Raw genomic sequence first — 22430 nt, forward strand, 5'->3', positions numbered from 1 at the left:
AGTAAATATTAGTTTAGTATTTTGTTTTAACTCTTTGCTATAATTAAATTTTTATTTATATAAATATTAGAAGTATATATGTTTATTGCAAGCTTAGAAAGGATGTACGGGGTGTAAGAGATTTGTATTTGAAATGTGTGTGTTGCAGGCTTGGAGAGGATGTGAAGAGGTTTTGTATATTTGAAGTATATGTTTGTTTTTTAATTTAAATTGTATTTTTAAGTATGTATGTTTAAAGTTGAATGTTTGAAGATGCATGTTTGAAGTTTACTTGAAGTTTTTGTTGAATATAAAAAAAATTAAAACTAATTTTTAGTTTTCAATTTGCAAGTTTAGAGCATATAATGGTGACATACATTCCTATGTCACCATTATAGGCGAGATCCATGTCTCGCTGTTATAGCCAACCTATAATGGCAAGTTAATTCTCCTTATTATAGCTTACAACGGTGAGTTAATACTCACCGTTATAGGCTATAACGGCGAGACAAGAATGATATAACCTATAAGTAACTTATAACGGCGAGCCAAAAATCTCGTCGTTATAGGCCATCTCGCCTCTATTAGTGTTCTCAATTTCAGCAACCTACTGGTGTTGGGTTACCATTTAAAGGAGACCTATAAATGTCGTCATTATTGGTCAACAAAGGTAATTTCTTAACATCAACTTATCGGTACCGTTATAGGCCAATAGCGGCAAGACAAATCACCGCTATTGACCCTCATTCTTGTAGTATCAGTAGATAATATGTATACAAGCATACCAACCTGGTAGGGATACTGGCTAACTATTCGAGGGGGGGGGGGGTTGCTGCTGCACCCTCATTACTTGTTCCATTGCTGGATCAACCTTCCAGGCGGCGACTGCCAGATAAACAACTGGAGAAGTATTCTTGATATCTAATTGCCTCTAGAAAAAGGAAAACCATGAAAGAACAAGCATTATAAAGCACATACCTAAAGCAAAGGGAGAGAAAAAACTGATATGGAGATTAAACACATGACATTAACATTAGGGTGAAGATGAGGAAAGCCAGATAATAAAACAAAGGTTTCAGTTATACAGAAGATCATGGTCATTATGGGTGTCTCAGAAAATCTCTATCCTATCTGGAACTGGGGTTTTGATAACCTGCAATATCTGCACCACTTCAGCCATAGAGGGTCTGCTTGAAGGTATTTGAGATGTGCACACCAAGCCCAACTTTAACACTGGCAAAACTTCCTCCTCTGGGCACTCCGGCAAGCTTGGATCAACACATTCTAGTGCATTTCCTTGCTCAATCAAACTCCTGACATAATCACACAAGATCACAACATCATCTTCCCCATATTCTACAGGCCTTCGCCCTGTTACAAGCTCGAGTACGAGCACTCCATATCCGTAAATATCACATTTCTCGTTAATCCTTAAGCTCTGGCATGCTAATTCTGGTGCAACATAGCCAAGTGCACTCTGAAACCTGCTGCTTAGTATGTGTTGGTCAAGCTTGGGAAGAAGCCTTGCTAAACCAAAGTCTGATATTTTTGGGTTGAGGTTCTCATCAAGCAGTATATTGCTTGGTTTGATGTTGTAGTGTATAATTGGTGGCCTATATGATTGGTGAAGGTGAGCTAGGCCTTTTGCTGTCCCAAGAGCAATCTTAAAGCGCTGCGCCCATAAAAGCGGAGGCAAACCACCAGCAGAATTCTCATGAAGTATTTCCTGCAAACTTCCATTAGCAGCATACTCAGAGATCAAGAGCTGTAGTTGAGGAGTCCAGTAGTACCCTTTGAGACTAATCAAATTTGGGTGCCTTACCTTCCCCAGAATCTGAACCTCTCTGTCGAAATCATCTTCACACTGTACAATGTTCGATGTTACAAGCTTTTTTATAGCTACATCACTTCCCTCGGTGACAGAAGCTCTGTAAACTGTTCCAAAGACACCTTTTCCTATCTCAGAGGCTTTGTTCAACAGGGTCTGAGCATTGTTCACCCAATCCTCTGAGCCCGAATCTGCGGCGGAGCTGAACAGAACTAGCTTTCCCATGGCTGGGTTACACTTGGGGGTGCTTGAACAGAGACTTTCTGATGCAGGCTGCATTAACTGTATCCTTTTCCGAGTCTTGATGTTCAGTAAGGTCACCATCACAACCCCCAAAACTATAACCACAGCAGCACATATTGCAATAATGGATGAAACAGTGAGGAACCTTCTATGCTTAAATTTCTGAGAACTGGGCCCTGAGACTGTGTTACCATTTCCATTGTTGTAGTCTCCTGGGTTTAGAGCCAAGGGCTTGGGGATATTCATTTGACATTTCTGTGAAAAATTTGGTGAACAGATGCCTAGATTTCCTTCTAATGCACTTTGATCTAAGTTTGGAAATATGCCCTCCTTTGGGAGTTTCCCTCTCAGCTTGTTATGAGAAAGATTCACTACCAACAGATTGTTTAAACTTCCAAGTTGCTCTGGAATTTCTCCACTCAGATTGTTGAAGGCTAAATTTAGTATCAAAAGTTTTCTTAGCTTTGATAATTCCATGGGAATTGACCCATCTAAGCTGTTGTGTGATAGGCTCCTGTAAGAAGAAAAGTTTACACTAGGTTCAACCTCATTTTCCTAGTTTCTAAAGAACAAGAAGGTGAAAAGCAAACATTGAGTAAAACTTACAGATAAGTCAGGGATGAACAGTTGCCAATCTCCTTTGGGATCGGGTTGGTTAAAGAATTTCCATCCAATTGAAGGAATGTTAGAGCGGTGGCATCGAACAGCTTGTTCGGAATAGAGCCGTATACTCCGCTGTAACGCAGATCCAATTGTGAAAGAGACTTCAAATCTCCAAACTCCGGAGGCAACTTCGATTGCAAATTGTTCCATGACAGGTTCAAGTACTTCATGTTGACACAGAAACTCATCTCCAGAGGTATTTCACCCGTTAGGTTGTTGTTGGACAGGTCGAGTGTGCGAAGAGACTCGAACACCTGAGTCGAGCCAGACGGTATCGAACCAGAAAGGTCATTGGATGACAGGTCGATTTTCTCCAGCCCAAGCTCAAACAGACCTGGAGGGATGTTTCCACTGAAATCATTGTCCCTCAAGCTCAGCTCTGAAAGCTTGGTGCATTCTGTGATCCTCTCAGGGATCAAGCCCGAGAACCTGTTCTCAGAAAGACCCAAATGCCGCAATAATTTCAAGTCACCCAGTGAAGAAGGCAGGCTTCCATTCATATAATTACCTGAAAAATCCAAGTACTGAAGATTGCTCAGGCTGGCTACCCATGTTGGGATGTTACCATTTAGCTTGTTCCTTGATAAATCAATGTAAGACAAAGAACTAAGCCTTTGGAACAAATTGGGTATCTCACCAGTAAACAGATTACTGCTAAGATCCATATGAACCAAATGAACACACAACCCAACATCAAATGGCAATGGTCCTGAGAACTGATTCTTCTGCAAATAGAGCTCCTGAAGATTTTGCAAACCCGATACGCCGACTGGAACGGGGCCAACAAAACCATTGCTAGATAGATCAAGCAATCTCAAGCTCCTCATCATCCAAATTCCATCAACAAAATCAGGGGAACCAGAAAGACGATTCCCGGAAACATTTAGACCACCCAAAACCACACATTTCTTAAGCGTTTTCGGCAACTCCCCCACGAAAAGATTACCCCCCACTAAGACGAATCGAATCGTCGTGCAATTATCAAAGAGATGATCGGGGACTGGACCTGACAGCAGATTCTCGGAAAAATCCAGCACTCTGATCGACTTCATCGCCCCAAAACCGACAGGAATTGTGCTGGTAAAGCCGTTAAAACTCAAATTGAGGCTCCTAAGGCTACCTATCCGAGCCAACTCCGGGCTGAGACTCCCAGAGAAATTGTTCCTGGAAAGAGATAGGACCTGCAAATTCTGCAATTTTTCGAGCCCTCTTCCGATCTTCCCCGACAAACCCAGCCCATCTAGCGCAATTTCGGAGACGAACCCGTTGACGGCGTCACACTTTACGAACTTCCAGGAACATGGGGTGTCGTCGTCCTCATTCCAGGAGCTGAGGGCGGAGTTGGGGTCGTGAATTCCCGATTTAAAGACGATGAGGCCGAGCACATCGTCGTTGAGTTGCACAGAAACGTCTGTTCCTCTGCATACAGAGACAGAGAGAAGGAGGCCGAGCAGAAGGCAAGAGAGAACGCTCTTCATCTTCTTCAATTGCCCTTTACGAGCTCTCTGTTGATGGCATTAGAGAGCAGAAAGGAAGGAGAGAGAGAGAGAGAGAGACTCCACCGATGGTTGCCAATTGACCGTTGTAGCATTTCAAATGTTTTTATCCCGCTTTTTTCCTGGATTTTTTTTACCATTTGCACTTTTTTTTTGGAGCGAAATGGTAGAGAGAGAGAGAACGTGACTTTTTATTAATTGACTATACTACCCTTGATGTGGGTCACTTTCGTACGAGGGAAATGCTCCCAAAATTCCTTGTTTACTAATCTTGAAGATTGTGTAAGATTCCAAAATTCCTGTTTTTATTTTTTAATCTTGAAAATTGTAGAATATATTAAGAATGTGGTGATAGATGATGTCCAATAGGCTTATACGTGTTTTAGTTGGTTTTGTTGAGCCAGTTCCAAATTGGATCCGTGGTGGCAAATGTGGGTTATATACTGAAAATATCGTTATTTTGTCATGATATTTGATGTAATTATGAACAAGTCTTGATATTCTCTAAACTTTGCCTATTGAAAAGATCACGAGTTTATCACGATATTAACATTTTTCAAATCTATATGTTTACATGTTTTCAAATATATGTTTTTCAATTTTATATATGCCAATATTTTCCTGAGATTTTGTTGAAGAGAATTTCCATAATTTATCATTAGAGTTTTGCCTCGTGAAAAAATCAATCTTTGAGATTTGTGTCAAAGTGAAAACATATCCACAAGTGACCCAGTCCGATAGCAACCAAAATGGAAACATATCCACAAAGTGAGAAATATAACTTTTTTTTTAACGTGACATTTTGCACATTATTTAAAGTGGTAAACATTACTTTACATTAATTGCTTTTATTTTCACTTTATTTTGAAAGTAATTTTTATCGATATTTTGCCAAATAATCACGAGAAAATAAAACAGTCCAATTTCTCAAGAAAATTTTACTGCCGTTATTTTACCGTTTGAAACTTTTTTGCCACTAGCCTATGCCCATATCCATCTATGGTAAGGTCATTTTCCATGTTGGTTGGTAACTTGGTTTCAGTGTCGGACAAGGAGAAGATGATTGCTTACAGGGACCAGTCATGGCGTATGGTCTCTGGTATCATGTAGGGTATCAACGGGTCGGGTTTAGTTCACATTTAAGTAGAATCAAACCCAGACCTGATTTGAGATGATAGTATCGGGTTTGAACTCGAGTGCAATCAAACTGGCTATAAAAGAAACTATACCCGGATCCTATAAAGATTACATGAATCAGGCCCGAATCATACTCGATAAAATAATAAATTTTTATATTGAAAAATTACAGATCTTATTAGTCGGAAACTCGAGTCAAGCCCGAGTTTGATATGAAATTTTACAAATCATGTCCGGCTTCATATAATAATCGGACTCTTCGGATTTGTCCTGAATTCTAGTAGGACCTTTTCATTTATCACCAAACCCTGACACTGTAGGTTTGTTTCGGATCTCATGCCAAACTTCACCGCTAATGCGAAAGGAATTTCGGGGAAAGTAAATGCGTGATCGGGGAATTATCTCTCTTTCCCTAAGGCGACTTTCTCGAGAAAATCGCGGCAGGATTTCAACTTCCAAGATTGTACTTTCGTGGCTTTACCGCGCCCATTTAAGGGTATTTTAGTCATTATGTATCCCATTCTGACGTGGCATCTCTGTGTCAGTCTTTTGACTAGACTTACCCGAGTGGCCTTTTTGTCGTCGTCCTATTTGGCAAAACCGTGATGACGTGTACATCCGGGATGCAGAAGCTGTCAACTTACCGCGTGAATGACGGACCACCAAAATAAGGGTACCGAAAAAACAAATGCAAACATCTAACGAGACGAGAATAGTCTTTGACTTTGTAGTTGACTAAAACACCCTCTAACTGCCATCCACTCTCTCACATCCCATTCGCGAGTAGGATTAATACACGCCAGCCGAGTTCGAGGCTCGGCTCGAATAAAAAAATAATTATTCAACCGGATTGAACTTTTGTAAACTACGTACCCACCTCCTTTGTAAATGGTTAACACCTTACCCATTGATCAAGGCCATATGATGTGTTAAATTTATAAACATAAATTTTACATATATTATACTACGTGCATTATATAACTATACAAACCTAGCTCAACTGAGATTGATTGCCTGATCAAGCTCGGCTCGTTTATGTGTACCAGTGCTCAAGCTCAGCTTATTTATCTACTGGGATGAATTCAATACGAGCCTAAACAAGTCGAGCTTGAGCCCGAGTTAGCTTGTCTTGTTGTGCATTTCTATTCACGAGTCCAGAAGTATATGCTGTCTTTTTTTTTTTAATAACCCTTGCCTAAAACTGGTTCACTTAGGGCACGAGGTCGTTCTTAAACCTCAGCAGAACAGTGAAAGGCATCTGCACACCCAGTGAGAGTAGAACATGAGACGACGACGATGGAGTTTAGCATGTAAACGGCTCAAATTCGACGGCGATAAGGGTGGTCATAGAAAACATGGTTCATTTGTATGTCACGATGAGGGCATGTTGGTCCTTTGGTACTTGGAGGTATAGTGTGTGGAGGGGAAGAAGGCCGTAGTGAAAAGGGCACATGAGAAATAACGCAATATCATTTCTTTTCTTTTCTTTTCTTTTCTTTTCTTATTGTGTTTTTTTCCTTGTATATGTGCATGGGAAAGAGGGTCCCATGCAGAAGGAAATTCAGAGAGGCGAGGAGCGTGACAAAGTAGTGTTGGAGGTTGGTGATCTACGAGAAGATAACACAGCCAAGGTGTCACGGATGTTTGTCATTCATATGTTTCAAAATTGTTGCACTGTAGCTACAATGCGTGTTCACCGAGTGAACATATAACCTGCCCGCGCTTTGAACTGTTGCTCTCTCTCTCTCTCTCTCTCTCTCTCTCTCTCACACACACACACACACACGAGCACTTGTATCTATACAGCATCCATTCTCTCTCTCAAGGAGCACGACTTGTATCTATATAGCATCCATGTAGTGAAAGTGAAACCGTGAAAATTGTAAAAAAAAATGGACCTTTCCTGTTGCAAAGCAAGTGGAGCTGTTGTGTGCCAGTGGCAATACTGGACCCCTAATAGGTCACTTTGATGGAATTATTATTATTATTATTTTACTTTTTTTCCTGTGGTGAGGGCAGGATTTATGTATTTTCACTTCAAGTGGACATATTGGCTAGATTTGAGCAAATGAGTCACATGATTTTTTACCACTTCTAGGATTTTCCCTCCAAAACGAGAGAGAGAGAGAGAGAGAGAGAGAGAGAGAGAGAGAGAGAGAGCTTTGGTTAATGGTAAGTAGAAAAACGAGAGAGTGAGAGAGAGAGAGAGAGAGAGAGCTTTGGTTAATGGTAAGTAGAAAATTCCAAGGTGTAGTGTATGTGGTAACAATTGCATGCTACAATGAGTTTGAACCAAGAATCTTTGGGTTTTAGTTATTGAACTTCCACTAGTAGATAACCGCGCCACTGTCATCCATGCACTCTGGACGTTCATGTATGGACTGCTAACATAGAGAAACGATATAATCCATCTATATATGGCGAGACTAACACTATGTACAGAAATATAACTTGGGATCCGAGGATAAGCCCACAGCTTGTGATGTTAAACATAGGTTTAGTTGTACCTTTATTAAAGTATTGAGAGAGAGAGAGAGAGTTTATTATGTTTAATTTTTTTATTTATAATTCAAATAAACTGCACCCCGCATAAAGACCTGATCGCACTGGCTCAACCTGTCATACCTACAGTCGTTGTACGGGCAGTATAAATTCCAAGGCCCAAGGCTTATGCTAGGCGTCAGCTTGCACAGAAGGGTGATGCACCATGAGAATCGGACCTTGACTGCCCGGCTGGGGCTATCATGTTCATTTTGTTACCTGTAAATTTGAAACGCCTTTTGTATAAGTTTTACTCAAATAGTCTGTTTTTATGGTTCCACTTTCTCTTCACTATTGCTTTGCTTTTGTAGATGATCCTTCTATAATAATTAACCTATTGGAGCTGCGTTTCGTTCCTTGCAATATGCAGCCTTGATAGATAGAGGGGATCGCATCAACTTGGTATATAAATCCATTGCGTAATTCTTTTATTTTTTTTGTTCCCTTTATTTAGACAAAGAGCAACGTGTTATACATGTGCTGCTGTTGGTTCTGGATTTTGCAAAATATCTCCATCAAGTAGCTGTTAGGGTTTTCACTATCCTGCAATATCTATTGCTTATTTGAATAGTTGAACACAGATCATCACATACTAAAACACAAAGGCAAATTCATAGGCACATGAGGTCAAAGGTCAATTGGGACTAGTAATCACGCGTTTTGGAATTGAAGGCACTCTATCTTAACTTTGTTTTTTGTCCGGGTGCAGTCTTTCATGTCTTGCTCACATTGGCCGTGGGACCATTTGGACAAAATATGCTTTCTTGGAGGGAGCTCCCAAACCACGTGAACTGCTATCTGCTTCCTCTTGCTGTTCCTTTGTTCATGCATATTTCCTTTTTGCACAGTAAATTTTTTTTTATCTGACAATCTACTTTGAATTTTTCTTTTCCTTCCTTTCCACAGCTGTAGAATCCAAGGATCTACACTTCAACTGGTAATGGCCACTGCATATGATGTGGATCCGTCACCTCTTATCCTACCCATGTGTCCAAGCAACGGCTATAGGATTCGTCTACATTATCATCCTGAATGTGGACTAATCTTAACCGTCCAGATGCATGGTTGGACAACTAGTATCATGATAGGATCCTTCGCCATCATATGTTGTGTGTGTGTGTGTGTGTGTGTGTGTGTGTGTGTGTGCGCAAGCGCGGGCATGTGCATTTGCCTGTTCGGGGTTATTTCCTTTTGGAAATTTGCTAGTGATCCATATTCTCCATAAGACCTGCAAAGTTTTTGTTTGGAATTTTTTCTAAGAAAATCCTTGAGAAATTAAAAGAAAATGTTATTCCCTTGAAAAAGTGGATCACTGAAAGTATAATGGTCATAACTATATTGTATATACATGACCTGATTCGTCATTGTCTTTGCATCGATTTGTTTTACACGTTGGTAGGTTAAGGAACTAGATTTGATTTAATGGAGAAATTTGTCAAACTCTTGAATCACAAGATTAGGTGCATTCTAGTAAATGGCCTACTTATTCTTTTCCTACTTATGATTACTTGAATTCAGTACACAGACAAACTACACCCAGGATCAGAGACCTAGCCGTGCTGGTCGTAGCCTACCATACACACGGTCACTGTTCCGACGGCCTAAAACTCCAATATGCATCCCTCAACCCCGAAGCCGAACACTGTTCGGATCCCATCATTTGAAATAGGATGGGTTTCATCATACATTCAATCCTAGCCATCCAATCAACGTCTAGATGGTTCTGCTGAATGGCTAGGATTGAATGTATGATGGAACCCATCCTATTTCAAATGATGGGATCCGTGTTTCAGGGAGCCTTGGGAAAGGGGGCATCCACCCGGGAACTCGAACTCATGGTAGGGATGACCTTATCCACAAGCTTGATACCATGTGGGCCACCCCCTTGTGGTCTTTAGTAGTGCTACTTAAAAGGCACAGATTAAGCCTTTGAGATGTAGATTTTTTATGGTGCATCAATGTCTTGACATTCCTTGGATCCGTGTAATTTGGATGTTTCAACAGTAATGAAACAATTCGATGTCCAAAAAGAACAAAACCTCAAAAATGAAGTATTAAAAACCAAATTCATTGATTCACTAATATAGATATCAAAACTCCCTTTTAATAGCAAGAGAAATGATATTTGCTAAAATATTTCACAAGGATTATGTGTACAATTTAGAAAGTGCAAACTGGTGTATATATTTTGTTAATGTCATGATTTGTTGCCTATGGATGATTTTGGTGCTTTTGTTTGGTACTTGCATTCTCAACTATGGTGCAAGTAGAGCATGCTAATCAGATCCTAGCTTGGCTACTGGATCCGACTAATCAGATTTGTATTCAGGTCGGATGTAGGATAACATCCAACCCGTTGACATCCCTAAGATGGCCACTCCATGGCCCTGATACCAAGCATATGAGCTTTAGAACCTGGCCAGGCATGGCTTTAAATTGGTTTCAATCAGGTGGATTAATTCAATTCTGGCCCGATTTTGGAGCAAGGTGGGTCCAGTTCATGACCCTAGCTATTTTCAAATTTGGATAGATGCATTTTGATCTGTAGATGACAATGCTGCCATTCAACTCGGCTAACTAAAGATCTCGTTTGAACCCAAAGAGATTTTGATCATTGTACTCGCACAAGTCAATCAACCAGCTAGACAGTTCCAACATGAATGATGAAGACAAAGGCAATTCTGAGGACAACATGGCACACATATATACGCCAACTGCAACATCTGAACATAGTCCAAGCCAAAATTTCTGCCTTCATAATCAGTGGGGGAGCCACATTGAGAGGTCAGGGGGTTGGGTACGTGCCCACCTGAAGAAGGATCAGGGTGGCAGTGCCCTACTCCCCCACCCGACTCTCTCTCTCTTTCTTATAGGAATGACAGTGAACCGGGGGAAAAACGGATGGACCGGGCAGTCCGATGGGCCAAGCCGACCTGACCTGCCATGGACTGGGTTTGCCTCAAGGTTTTAGGCTGGGCTTGTTAGCTACCCGGCCAGTTATATACGTAGGCCGGGTTCGGGTCGGGCCGCGGGCTACCGGGTCAGCTCAATCGGCCTGATCTATTTAGTAATTTTTAATAATATAAAATTTTAAAAATAATTAATTACAAAATAACATGGTATAATTATTATTATCGAATTAATTAGTTGTATTAATTTTATGAAAACTAAAAAGACAATTAGTTTAGTATATAAGAACTTGTTAATTATTTATTATTTATCTAATTAGTTGCACTACTTAATTGGGTTTAGGCCAGGCCAGACCACTTTACATTGGCCCAATATGCCAGGTCATGGGCTACTCTTCAAACCTGAACATGTTAAGAACCAGGCCAAAGCCCCACCCGCTAGTAAATGGGCCGGGCCATCTATGGGCTGGATCACACTTAAAGCCCGATGGGCTGAGCTCTAAACAGGCCTGGCACGATGCCCACCCCTACTTATGGGGATGAAGGTGGGGATGGACTTACTCTTGCCCCCACCCGCCCCATCCCGTCCCCGATTTTAGTTAATAAAATTATAAATATACCCTTATATATTATAAAATCTTTATATATACATATACATATATTCCTAACCCTAAACCCTTCCTTCCATTATTTTCTTCTTAATCCTCTTAAAATAAAAATAAAATTAGTTTGAGATGGGGACAGAGGTGGGAATGAAAATGAGGATAGCTATTTTGAGACGAAGATGGACAAGAATTCAAGGGAAAAATTTTGAGATGGAGTGAGGGTGGAGACCTTGTCCTCCGCAATCCCTACTCTCTCTCAAAATCCCCCCAATAGAGGAGCTAGTTAACGGGCCAAGCTTGGCTCATTAAGGCTACACCTCTGCTCTTTGCAAGCTAATCATGATCAGGCTCTTCTAAAAAAAATATTTTTAAAGCTTGATAGTATATAAAATATATGTAAGAATTATGCGGATTAGCGACATACACTATCCAACGATAATTCATCGTAAATTCATCCCTAATCCGTTTAGCGACGGCTTAACGATGGATTGCGCCCGTCGCAATTTCCTGATCACTATATTCGTCGCTAATTTGTGATGGATTAGCGAATGTCCACTACAACAGAGCAGTAGATTAGCGACGACCACCTTTCGTCGCTAATCCGTCGCTAATCCGTCGCTAACCATGTTAGCGACGGATTAGCGACAACGCGGCGACAGTATGCTTACGTCGCGAATATTTCGACGCTAACTGGCGACGGAATTATTCCGTCGCCAAGTCCGTCGCTAATTGCGACGGAATAACGAGCGCTATATTCCGTCGCCAATCCGCCGGTACTAAACGGCGACCACGGCGTGGCGACGGATTTAATTCCGTCGCTAAGCCGTCGCTAGATTAATATGAATAGCGACGGAATCATCCGTCGCTAATCCGTCGCAAAAACGAAAAAAAATCAAAAAAAATTTATTTAAAAATTAATTACGGAGAACTGTACAATTTATATTTCCTGTACAATTTATATTTCCTGTAAATAAAAAACAAACCACACAAAAAAATTCATATAACAAGTATCTATAATAATTAATCGTTCCACCTTAAAACTAAAAAGTTTAATTATTTACAATTCAACAATTACAATTAGGAAAAATAAAAAAAATAGAACTTCTTCAACACAGTCCTCTAATCATCGCCAAGATTTTGTGCGTCTTCTTGTTCATTGTCTTTATCTGTCCCTTCAGCTCCACTACCCTGATTATCGCTAGCAGCCTACACAAGAAAAGAACAGTCAGTATTGATAAACAAAATATAATGAAATAAATTACACACTATATGTGATTCTATCATGTGCTCATGTGTGATCTAAGGCAATAAAAAAACTCTATATGTGATTCTATCATGCTCATATGTGTGCTAAGGCAGTCAAAAAATTGAATATGTGATTATAGCATGTTCATATGTGTTCTAAGGCATATAAAAAAACTCTATATGTGATTCTACCATGCTCAGATGTGCTTTAAGGCAAGCAAAAAACTATATATGTGATTCGATCATGCTCGTATGTGTGCTAAGGCAGTAAAAAAATTGAATATGTGAATATAGCATGCTCATATGTGCTCTAAGGCAGGCAAAGCCAAAAATTTTATATGTGATTCTATCATAAATGATATATAACATGTTCATATGTGTTCTAAGGCAGTTAAAAAACTCTATATGTTATTATAGCATGTTCATATGTGTGCTAAGGCAGTCAAAAAACAGAATATGTGATTATAATATGCTCATATGTGTTCTTAGGCAGTAAAAAAACTGAATATGTGATTATAGCATGCTTATGTGTTCTAATGCAATCAAAAAAACTTTATATGTGATTCTATCATGCTCATATGTGCTCTAAGACAGACAAAAAGTTAAATATATATATATGTGATTCTATCATGCTCATATGTGTGCTAAGGCAGTAAAAAAATTGAATATGTGATTATAGCATGTTCATATGTGTTCTAAGGCATCTAGAAAAACTCTATATGTGATTCTACCATGCTCAGATGTGCTTTAAGATAGTCAAAAAAACTATATATGTGATTATACCTGAGAGGGACCTGGAATCGAAGATCCCCTATCCTGAACAGCGGCCTTGATCTCATTTCGGAGAAAGGGGGCGACGGTGTATTGGAAGTAGTTATTCAGTGATTCATTAATGATCTCGCGTACATCATCACCGGAAAGAATAGTCGGCTGCTTGGAGCTTATGTCGGCGCAAGAAGTTGGTGAGCCGTAACTGGAAGAACCAATAACTGGTGAAGTGTTCATATTACTCCCAAACCCGAACACGCGACCTTTTTTGGGTTCACCTGCTGCAGTCACCCATGCTGTAGGATCAAATGATGGATGCTGAGTAGCGTCTTCACCATATCGCTCTACCATTTGTTGCTCATATGCCTCCTACAAAATAATGTTTAAAGTATTCATTAATAATTAATGATAACATTATGATGACTTGCATATATATTGCAATGATTATTAATAGAATTAATACATACCGTTGTCGTTCTCGCCTTCTCTGATACGAAGACTCCCGTGGTCTTCCGTTTATGTGTTTCTACAAACACATCCTTATATGGTACACTGCCTCCTTTTTCTGCTTCCTGCGAAGTTAAATGACAAAAGATTTAGTACACAAATTTGCAACTATACTTATAAAATTAATATTATATATTGATGAGTTACCATTTTCTTTAGGTGGCTCCCAAATGTCTTAGATCCACCTGTGTGTAGATGGGCTTCGGGCATCTTCGATCGATTTTGTGAAGCCTTCGCAGAGCGATTTTTAAATGCATCTCCCGCCCACATATCGCATATTTCATCCCAGTAATCTCTCCTGATAGTAATAGGACCATGGCCCTTCCACAGTAATGGATCATCTACTACGCCAGATGCTTTTTTTGCTGCAGTCTTCATAGTGTGCAGCATGTCTGCAAATCGATTGGCAGCCACCTTCTGCCACACCTTCCTTGCATCATTTTCTTCCACCGTAGTTGCAAAGCGATTCAAAGCCTACAAATATTTTCAGAAAGTTAGTAGACATTGCTTAAATAAATTAAATATGAAACACATTAACTATGAGGAACAACTGTATACCATGAATGAGGACCACAATCTGTCTAATACCTCCTTTGGGTACTCTTTCCATTGAGCAACTGGTCCTGGTAGATGTTGAAGAAGTGAATTCCTAATCTCCCGTACTACTTCTTGTGGCTCAAACCTCGTGCTGCACATGAATTGTTACACAGTAAATATCAATATAAAATATTTAAAAGATATGCAATAATTGAAAACAAAATACTTACGGTCGATTATCGATATACACTATTCGAATGAGTCTTCTTGTGCCAGCCTGTGAAGACCCTGTTTCCTGTGTTGGCTGTTGACTTGTGCGATCAACTGGTGTAGGTGGGTCGTATACAGGCGCAACATCATCTGTAAAAAAATACACACCAAGTTCTCAGAATGTGTATTTGAACTAATCAAGCATCTAATTAGTTATATGATATACCTATCACAGGAGCCCGTGAAGATGAAGGTTGAGCCTGGCTACTACTGGATGAGCGACCACTATAACCTCCACGAACCATATTCTAACAAATAACATATGTCATACAATACATTCAAATAATTCACATCAAGTATTACAATGCATTCAAGTCATTCACATCAAGCATTGCAATGCATTCAAATAATTCAAATCATTGACATCAAGTATTGCACTAATTCAAATCATTCGTTAATTGCATAAATTATAATACATTCAGATAAATTACAATGCATTCGAATCATTCGTATCAAGTATTACAATACATTGAAATAAAATTTTTAATCATTCACACCAAGTATTGCAATACAACTCACATCAAGTATTACAATGCATTTAAATAGAGGTTTGTAGTATAAGATTTTTTTCACTAGCTTGAGAATTCTTCCTCGTCACTAGTTTGACTTTCTTCTTCTTCTTCTTCTTCTTCTTCTTCTTCTTCTTCTTCATTGTTTGCCCATCCACTTGGTACATCATTTGGATCACATTCCTCTATGAATGTTTCATCAGCCAATGGAGATATGACATGCATATCATGCGCAACATCGTGACCATAAGCGAAGTCACAGACATCATCTGATTGATAGTAATCACTGTCTTCAGCTAACTCATCTTCTTGTAACTGATCATACTCGGGGTATAGTTTGGATTTCACCTTGCAAACTGCCCACCATTCATTTCTATCTGACTTTTTTATACTCGGATATGAAGTATAATAAACTTGTTGAGCTTGCGAGGCTAATATGAATGGTTCATATGTTCCAAACCTGGATTTATGATTCACCTCCACAATGCCTGAAGCTTTGTCGAGTCTTGTTGCAGTTGGATCAAACCAATGACACTTGAATACCGTAACCCTGTTATTCATGCCTAAGTAAGTCAACTCCATTATTTCCTCTATAACACCGTAGTAATCATGTTCATTTTCACCGTAGCTGCTACCCTTGACACACACGCCACTATTTATCGTTGATTTGTTTATACCGTAGTCTTTTGTATGGAATCGATAACCATTTACGATATACCCGTTGTAGCATTGCACAACTTTGGTCGGACCATTTTCTAAATCACATATTCCTTGATCTTTAACATCACCATGGCGAACCTACGCACAGACATAAACAATTATTGTGATCACGATCAATTAAGTAACTTAGTGTTGTTTATAAGTACAAAATTTATGTTAGCTTCTTTACCAACTGTTTCAACCACTCCACAAACTTAGTTTCACGTTCTTTTTGTACTTCTGCATTAGTGAGATGTGAAACTTTGCTTTGCAACTCCAGATCAAATCGTCTGCAAACCACAAATACTTATATTACCGAGCCATGTATCCACATATAGAACATAAAAGGATTTATAATTGAGTTGCATATACATATACTTACTCGATGTATGGGTCGATCGCTGAACAATTAAAAAGAATATAGATGTGTGCTGCATCTTGCTCTCGATCTGTCAATAGCCTTGATCGGCAACTACCAAATGCATGCCCAAGTCGTTGAAATATCGACAGCTTGTCAGCTACAGTTACTTGTTCTCCATCATCGTTACGGGGCGGGCATGTGTAACGTGTTGAAATATGAGGTTCGAAGTACATAGATGAGAAATTTGAAATCTCTTCTAAAGTGTACGCCTCACAAATAGAGCCTTCTACTCTTGCTTTATTACGAACCTTTTTTTTTAGGTCGAACATGCATCTGACAAGAATATACATTTCAAATTTTAAATATCTGTCATTAAAGAGACAAATATAAAAAAACATATACCTTTCAAATGGGTACATCCATCGATATTGCACAGGGCCACCAACCCTTAGTTCATATGGCAGATGTATGATCAAATGTTCCATAACATCGAAAAATGCTGGCGTAAATATCTTTTCTAACAGACAAACAGTGGTGATGACAGAGTCCTCGAGATTCTTTACATCTGATACAATGACCTCCGATGCGCACAATGTTCTGAAAAATCCGCTCAACTCAGACAATACCCCCCATATAGGTTTGTCTAACATATCATGGAATGCTAGGGGTATCAATCGTTGCATAAAGATATGACAATCATGGCTCTTCAACCCATATAACTGTCCATCGTCAATCTTCACAGCCCGAGCAATGTTAGAGACATATCCATCTGGAAATCTCAGTTGTCTCAACCATTGACATACATGTTTTATTTGATCAGGTCCGAGCACGTACTTCGCCTTTGGTTTCAGTACTTTGCCATTATACTCTTTGAGTTCCAATTCTGGTCTTTTACATATTAATTTTAAATCCATACGGGCCTTCGGATTATCCTTCGTTTTTCCTTTAATATTCATTACTGTATTGAACACATTATCAAACACATTTTTCTCTACATGCATCACATCCAAATTATGTCGTATCAATAGGGTCGGCCAATACGGTAGTTCCCAAAAAATAGATTTTTTCGTCCAATTGTGTTCCTTCCCAAATCCACGGAAGGGTGTAGGACTGCGGGCATCTGTTAATACATCTGGAAAGTATCGCAATCTTCTTAAAATCTCTATGCCAGACAATCTTGAGGATGGACCTTCCATTTCAGTTGTGCCTGCTGTAAATGCATTCTTTTGACGTCGGAACGGATGATCGCTGGGTAGAAATCGACGATGGCAATCAAACCAGCAAGGCTTCCTTCCATGCCTCAATCTAAAAGCTTTGGAATCCTCCATGCAGTACGGACAAGCCAACCTCCCATGTGTGCTCCAACCAGATAACATACCATATGCAGGGAAGTCACTGATTGTCCATAGAACAGCGGCCTTCATGTTGAAATTTTGTTTTTTGTGGGCATCATACGTGGTAACACCGTCATCCCACAGTACTTTTAATTCATCAATCAATGGCCTTAGATATACATCAAGATTTTGGCCAGGTGAGGTCGGACCAGGGATCAACAGAGACAAGAAAAGATTTGGACGTTTCATACACAAGCTTGGTGGAAGGTTGTATAGAGTTACAAATACTGGCCAGCATGAGTATGGAGTTGATCTACCCCCAAATGGATTAAATCCATCTGTACATAGACCGAGTCTAACATTTCGCACTTCCATTGCGAAGTTCTGATGAGTACGATCAAAGTGCTTCCAAGCTTCAGCGTCAACAGGATGCGTGATCTTGTTTTCATCGTGTCGAACTTTATTTGCATGCCATCTCATGTGTTTAGCTGTCTTTGAAGACATATACAATCGCTGCAATCTAGGAGTGATAGAAAAGTAGCGGAGCGACTTGTATGAAACTTCCTTTGATCTCGTGCTACCATTGCCTCTTGTCTTTGGCTTGAACCGAGGATGCCCACATGACGGGCATGATATGTCGTTTTCCTGCTCCTTGAAATACAACATGCAGTGATTTGGACAAGCATCAATCTTTTTGTAACCCATACCTAGAGCGTTGACCATAACTTTCGCACGATAGAAATTTTGTGGCAATTTCTCATCTTTAGGCAACATACTCTTCACAATCATGCACAAACGGTCAAAACATGATTGACTCAAATTATACTCGGACTTCAAATTCATTAGTTGAAGAACTGCAGACAAGATAGTGTGACTCTCACAACCGTTCCAAAGTGGCTCATCAGCATCTCTAAGTAAATCATAAAATCTACTAGCTGCATCGTTTGGTGATTCTTCATCTACGACAGTTCTTACATCACTAGAACTCATAGCAGAACCCAGTTCTGTTCCTGCAGCATCAAATATCAAATTCGTATATGGATTATCGTGCACCACATTCACCCGTGCATCAAAATCGTTTTTAAATTCTTCTCCATGAAACGTCCAGTTCTGATAATCACTCACAAAACCCTTCCTGTATAGGTGATGTCTAACGCCATGAGGTTCTACAAATCGATTATTCTTACAAATCTTGCAGGGACACCTAATCCGACCTGTGGGATCTACCGTACTGACACTTGCCGTTGCAAATTCAATAAAACTGTCGACACCATCCATATATTCATGCGATAACTCATTGTCTACTATCCTACGGTACATCCATTCACGGTTTGCAGTCATTCTGTCGTATGATGTTACGAATAGTATCCTAACCAGTTAAAAGAGAACCATCAGAATACTATGATGAAGAAAATATCAAATTTATCATGCAATATATGATGTCATACAATCACAAGAATTATGATGCATGCATTGATAACTTAATATTTTCATGTGCAAACTATTCATGACACGATACATTCATTTGAAGCATGCTTTCAGTATACAATTTCACATGGAAGACATAATCAAATTGAAAGTAACTACATGTAAGCATGGATACAATCACATCAAACATTGCAATACATCGAAATAATTCATATCAAACAAATATCAAACATGTACCTGCAGCAAACACACTTCAATATCCCACTAACTACTACCATGCATAGCATGGACTCCGTACTCCAAAAATAAGAACACTTCCATATTCATACATTAAAATCATGCTCAGCATGATCTCCGAACTCCAACAAAGTAGTCATAGATATCAACAACTAAGTGAGTGTGTGAACAATAAAGTGTTATATTCAATAAATTAAATAACATGTGATGCGCTTGCATCACTTACTCACCACGGGTATTTACCCGATTTGCATTGTTTTTGTCACTTACTTACCACGGGTGGCGGGGCACAAGCAAGTTCTGTTGAGAAATCTGCAAAAAAAAATGATGTTTTAAAATGAAGTCACCATGAAATTATTCGACCATATTAAATCATAAAACCTTAAAATACAAGAAAATAAATTATAAATAAACCAAAACATCATAAACTATAAGAAAAATAAACCATAAAATTAAATAAAAAAGCCACAATTTAAACCTTAATCAAACAAGGAAAAAACCTGCCAAAATCAAATACAAAAAAATCCTTCATCAAATTAACTAAAAAGTATTAATTAAAAAAATGTGATTTAAATCCCTAATTATAGAAAATAAAAATAAAAACTCTAAATAAATAAAAAAAACCTAATCAAATTAACTATAAAAGCCTTAATTAAAAAATTTTGATTTAAAGTCCTAACCAAATTAACTAAAAATCCTTAATTAAAAAAATTATGATTCAAATCCCTAATCATAGAAAATAAAAATAAAAGCTCTAATCAAATCCAAGAAAACCCTAATCAAATTAACTATAAAATGCCCTAATTTTTAAATTTTGATTCAAAGCCCTAATAAAACAAAATCAAATAAAAAACCCTAATTAAATTAACTACAAATAGCCTTAATTTAAGAAATTTGATTCAATTGCTTAATAAATGAAAATCAAAATAAAAAATCCTAATCAATGAAAATCAAAGAAAACTAAACAATAAAAATAAAATAAAAACCCTAATTTCTGAAAAAAGAAAAAAAAGAGCAAGAAACCAGGGGGTCGACCCCCGGCCGGACACGGCAGGGGGTCGACCCCCGGCCGGACATCAAAAGGGGTTGACCCCCTGCCGGACAAGGCAGGGGGTTGACCCCTGGCCGGAGACGGCAAGGGGGTCGACCCCGGCCGGACAAGGCAGGGGGTTGACCCCCTGCCGGACATCAAAAGGGGTTGACCCCCTGCCGGGGTTGACCCCCTGCCGGACACGGCGGGGGGTCGACCCCCGGCCGGACATGGCGGGGGGTCGACCCCCCCCGGCCGGACACGGCAGGGGGTCGACCCCCTACCAGGGTTGACCCCCGGCCGGACACGGCAGAGGGTCGACCACCTACCGGGGTCGACCGCCTGGCAGAGTCGACCCCCTGCCGGAAAACGCAGGGGGTCGACCGCCTGGCAGAGTCGACCCCCTGCCGGAAAAAGCAGGGGGTCGACCTCCAATCCATTTACGTACCTGCGGTTGCTCCGGGCAGCGACGGCGGCAGCGGAAGGTTGACGGAAGGAAGAGGGCGGCAGGAGGGAGAGGGCGGCGGGCGGGAGCAGCGAAAGGAGAAAGGAAAAAGAGGGCTGGGATTAGGGGTAATGCGACATATAGCGACGGCTTAGCGACGGATTAATTCCGTCGCTAAGCCATCGTAATTCAAAAAACAAAAAAGGCGACAGAAAATATTTCGTCGCCTAGGCCGTCGCTATGTTGCGACGGAATCTTAGCCGTCGCAATTCCGTCGCTAACTGTCGTATTTATTGCGACAAAACATTCTCTCGCAAAATCCGTCGCTACTTAGCGACGGATTTTGCGAAGGAATGTTTTCTGTCGCTAGTTTCGTAAAATTCTACAAATATAGCGATGGATTCATTTCTCTCGTTAATCTGTCGCTAAGTAGCGACGATATAACTCCGTCGCTAAATTCCGTCGCTAATCAACTATTTTTTTGTAGTGGTCATGATCCGTCGTTAAATAAGGACTGATTTGGTTTTGCGACAGATACATATCTATCGCTAATCCGTCGCTAAAATTTAACGACGAATACGTATCTGTCTCTAATATTCATCACCAATTTAGCGACAGATTAGCTATGAATTTCATTCTGTCGTAAAACATGGGCTGATTCAGTTTTTGAGACAGATAAATATTCATCCCTAATCTGTTGCTAAATTGTCGAGGGATATTAGCTATAGATAATATCCGTCATAAATTTTTTTTTAATTTAATATAAATATCAAGAAAAAAATTCTCGTCATACAATTTATATAACCTGTTTATAAAAAATAAAGTACACATAAAAAATACATATACAAAGCAGGCAAAACAAATTTAACACAAGTTATAAGTGGAACAAATTTAACAACCCACCATAATCCTCGTCAAGTTCTAATTAGTTACAAGTAAACATATACAAAGAGTTTTCGTTTGAAACAATAAGTACGTTAAACAAATTCAACACATGAATGTAATCTTCGCCAAGATTCAGAGCATCATCCTCTTCATTGTCTCGATCTCTCCCTTCATCCATGCCTCAATCAGCTCCTCTACGTTGATCATCTCCAGCATTTTACAAAAGAACCGAAATGTAAGTACTGACAAATAAAATATAATGAAATAAATTATATGCAATGCACCTAATCTAAGGCAATCAAAGTAACATGGCTGAATGACATTAACAGAATTCAGATATGTATTCTAAGGCCGACAAAACAAATTCATAGTGATTCAATCATGCAGATATGTGTTCTAAGGTTGTCAAAAAAATGTTGTAGTGATTCAAGCATGCATATATGGTTTATAACGCTATCAAATAAATGTGTTATGTATCATAATCATGCATATATGTTTTATAAGACAGTCAAAAAACTTTCATAGTGATGAAATCATGCTTATATGTGTTCTAAGGTTGTCAAAAAACTTTTATAGTGATTCAATAATGCATATATGTGTTATAAGGCAGTCAAACAATTTTATAGTGATGAAATAATGCTTATATATGTTCTAAGGTTGTCAAAAAACTTTTATAGTGATTTAATCATACATATATGTGTTATAAGACTGTCAAAAAACTTTTATAGTGATGAAATCATGCTTATATGTGCTCTAAGGTTGTCAAAAAACTTT

At 39.2% G+C, this 22430-nt stretch overlaps 2 protein-coding genes across 2 annotated transcripts; both read right to left on the reverse strand.

Moving 5' to 3' along the window:
- Positions 1-987: 987 nt before the first annotated feature.
- LOC149840729 (probably inactive leucine-rich repeat receptor-like protein kinase At3g28040) lies at positions 988-4263 on the reverse strand. Its single transcript, XM_090004535.1, has 2 exons — positions 2657-4263; positions 988-2564 (listed from the first exon to the last, which is right to left on the reverse strand). Exons 1-2 carry the CDS (start codon positions 4189-4191, stop codon positions 1091-1093), a joined length of 3009 nt encoding a protein of 1002 aa, XP_089860661.1. The 5' UTR covers positions 4192-4263; the 3' UTR covers positions 988-1090.
- An 8156-nt stretch (positions 4264-12419) lies between these two features.
- LOC149840730 (uncharacterized) lies at positions 12420-13651 on the reverse strand. Its single transcript, XM_090005125.1, has 2 exons — positions 13430-13651; positions 12420-12607 (listed from the first exon to the last, which is right to left on the reverse strand). The coding sequence occupies exons 1-2, from the start codon at positions 13649-13651 to the stop codon at positions 12521-12523; spliced, it is 309 nt and encodes a 102-aa protein (XP_089861251.1). The 3' UTR covers positions 12420-12520.
- Positions 13652-22430: the final 8779 nt, after the last annotated feature.

The sequence above is a fragment of the Nuphar pumila genome, chromosome 4 (genome assembly GCF_984573655.1).
Source record: "Nuphar pumila chromosome 4, dmNupPumi1.hap1.1, whole genome shotgun sequence".
Taxonomy (NCBI): domain Eukaryota; kingdom Viridiplantae; phylum Streptophyta; class Magnoliopsida; order Nymphaeales; family Nymphaeaceae; genus Nuphar; species Nuphar pumila.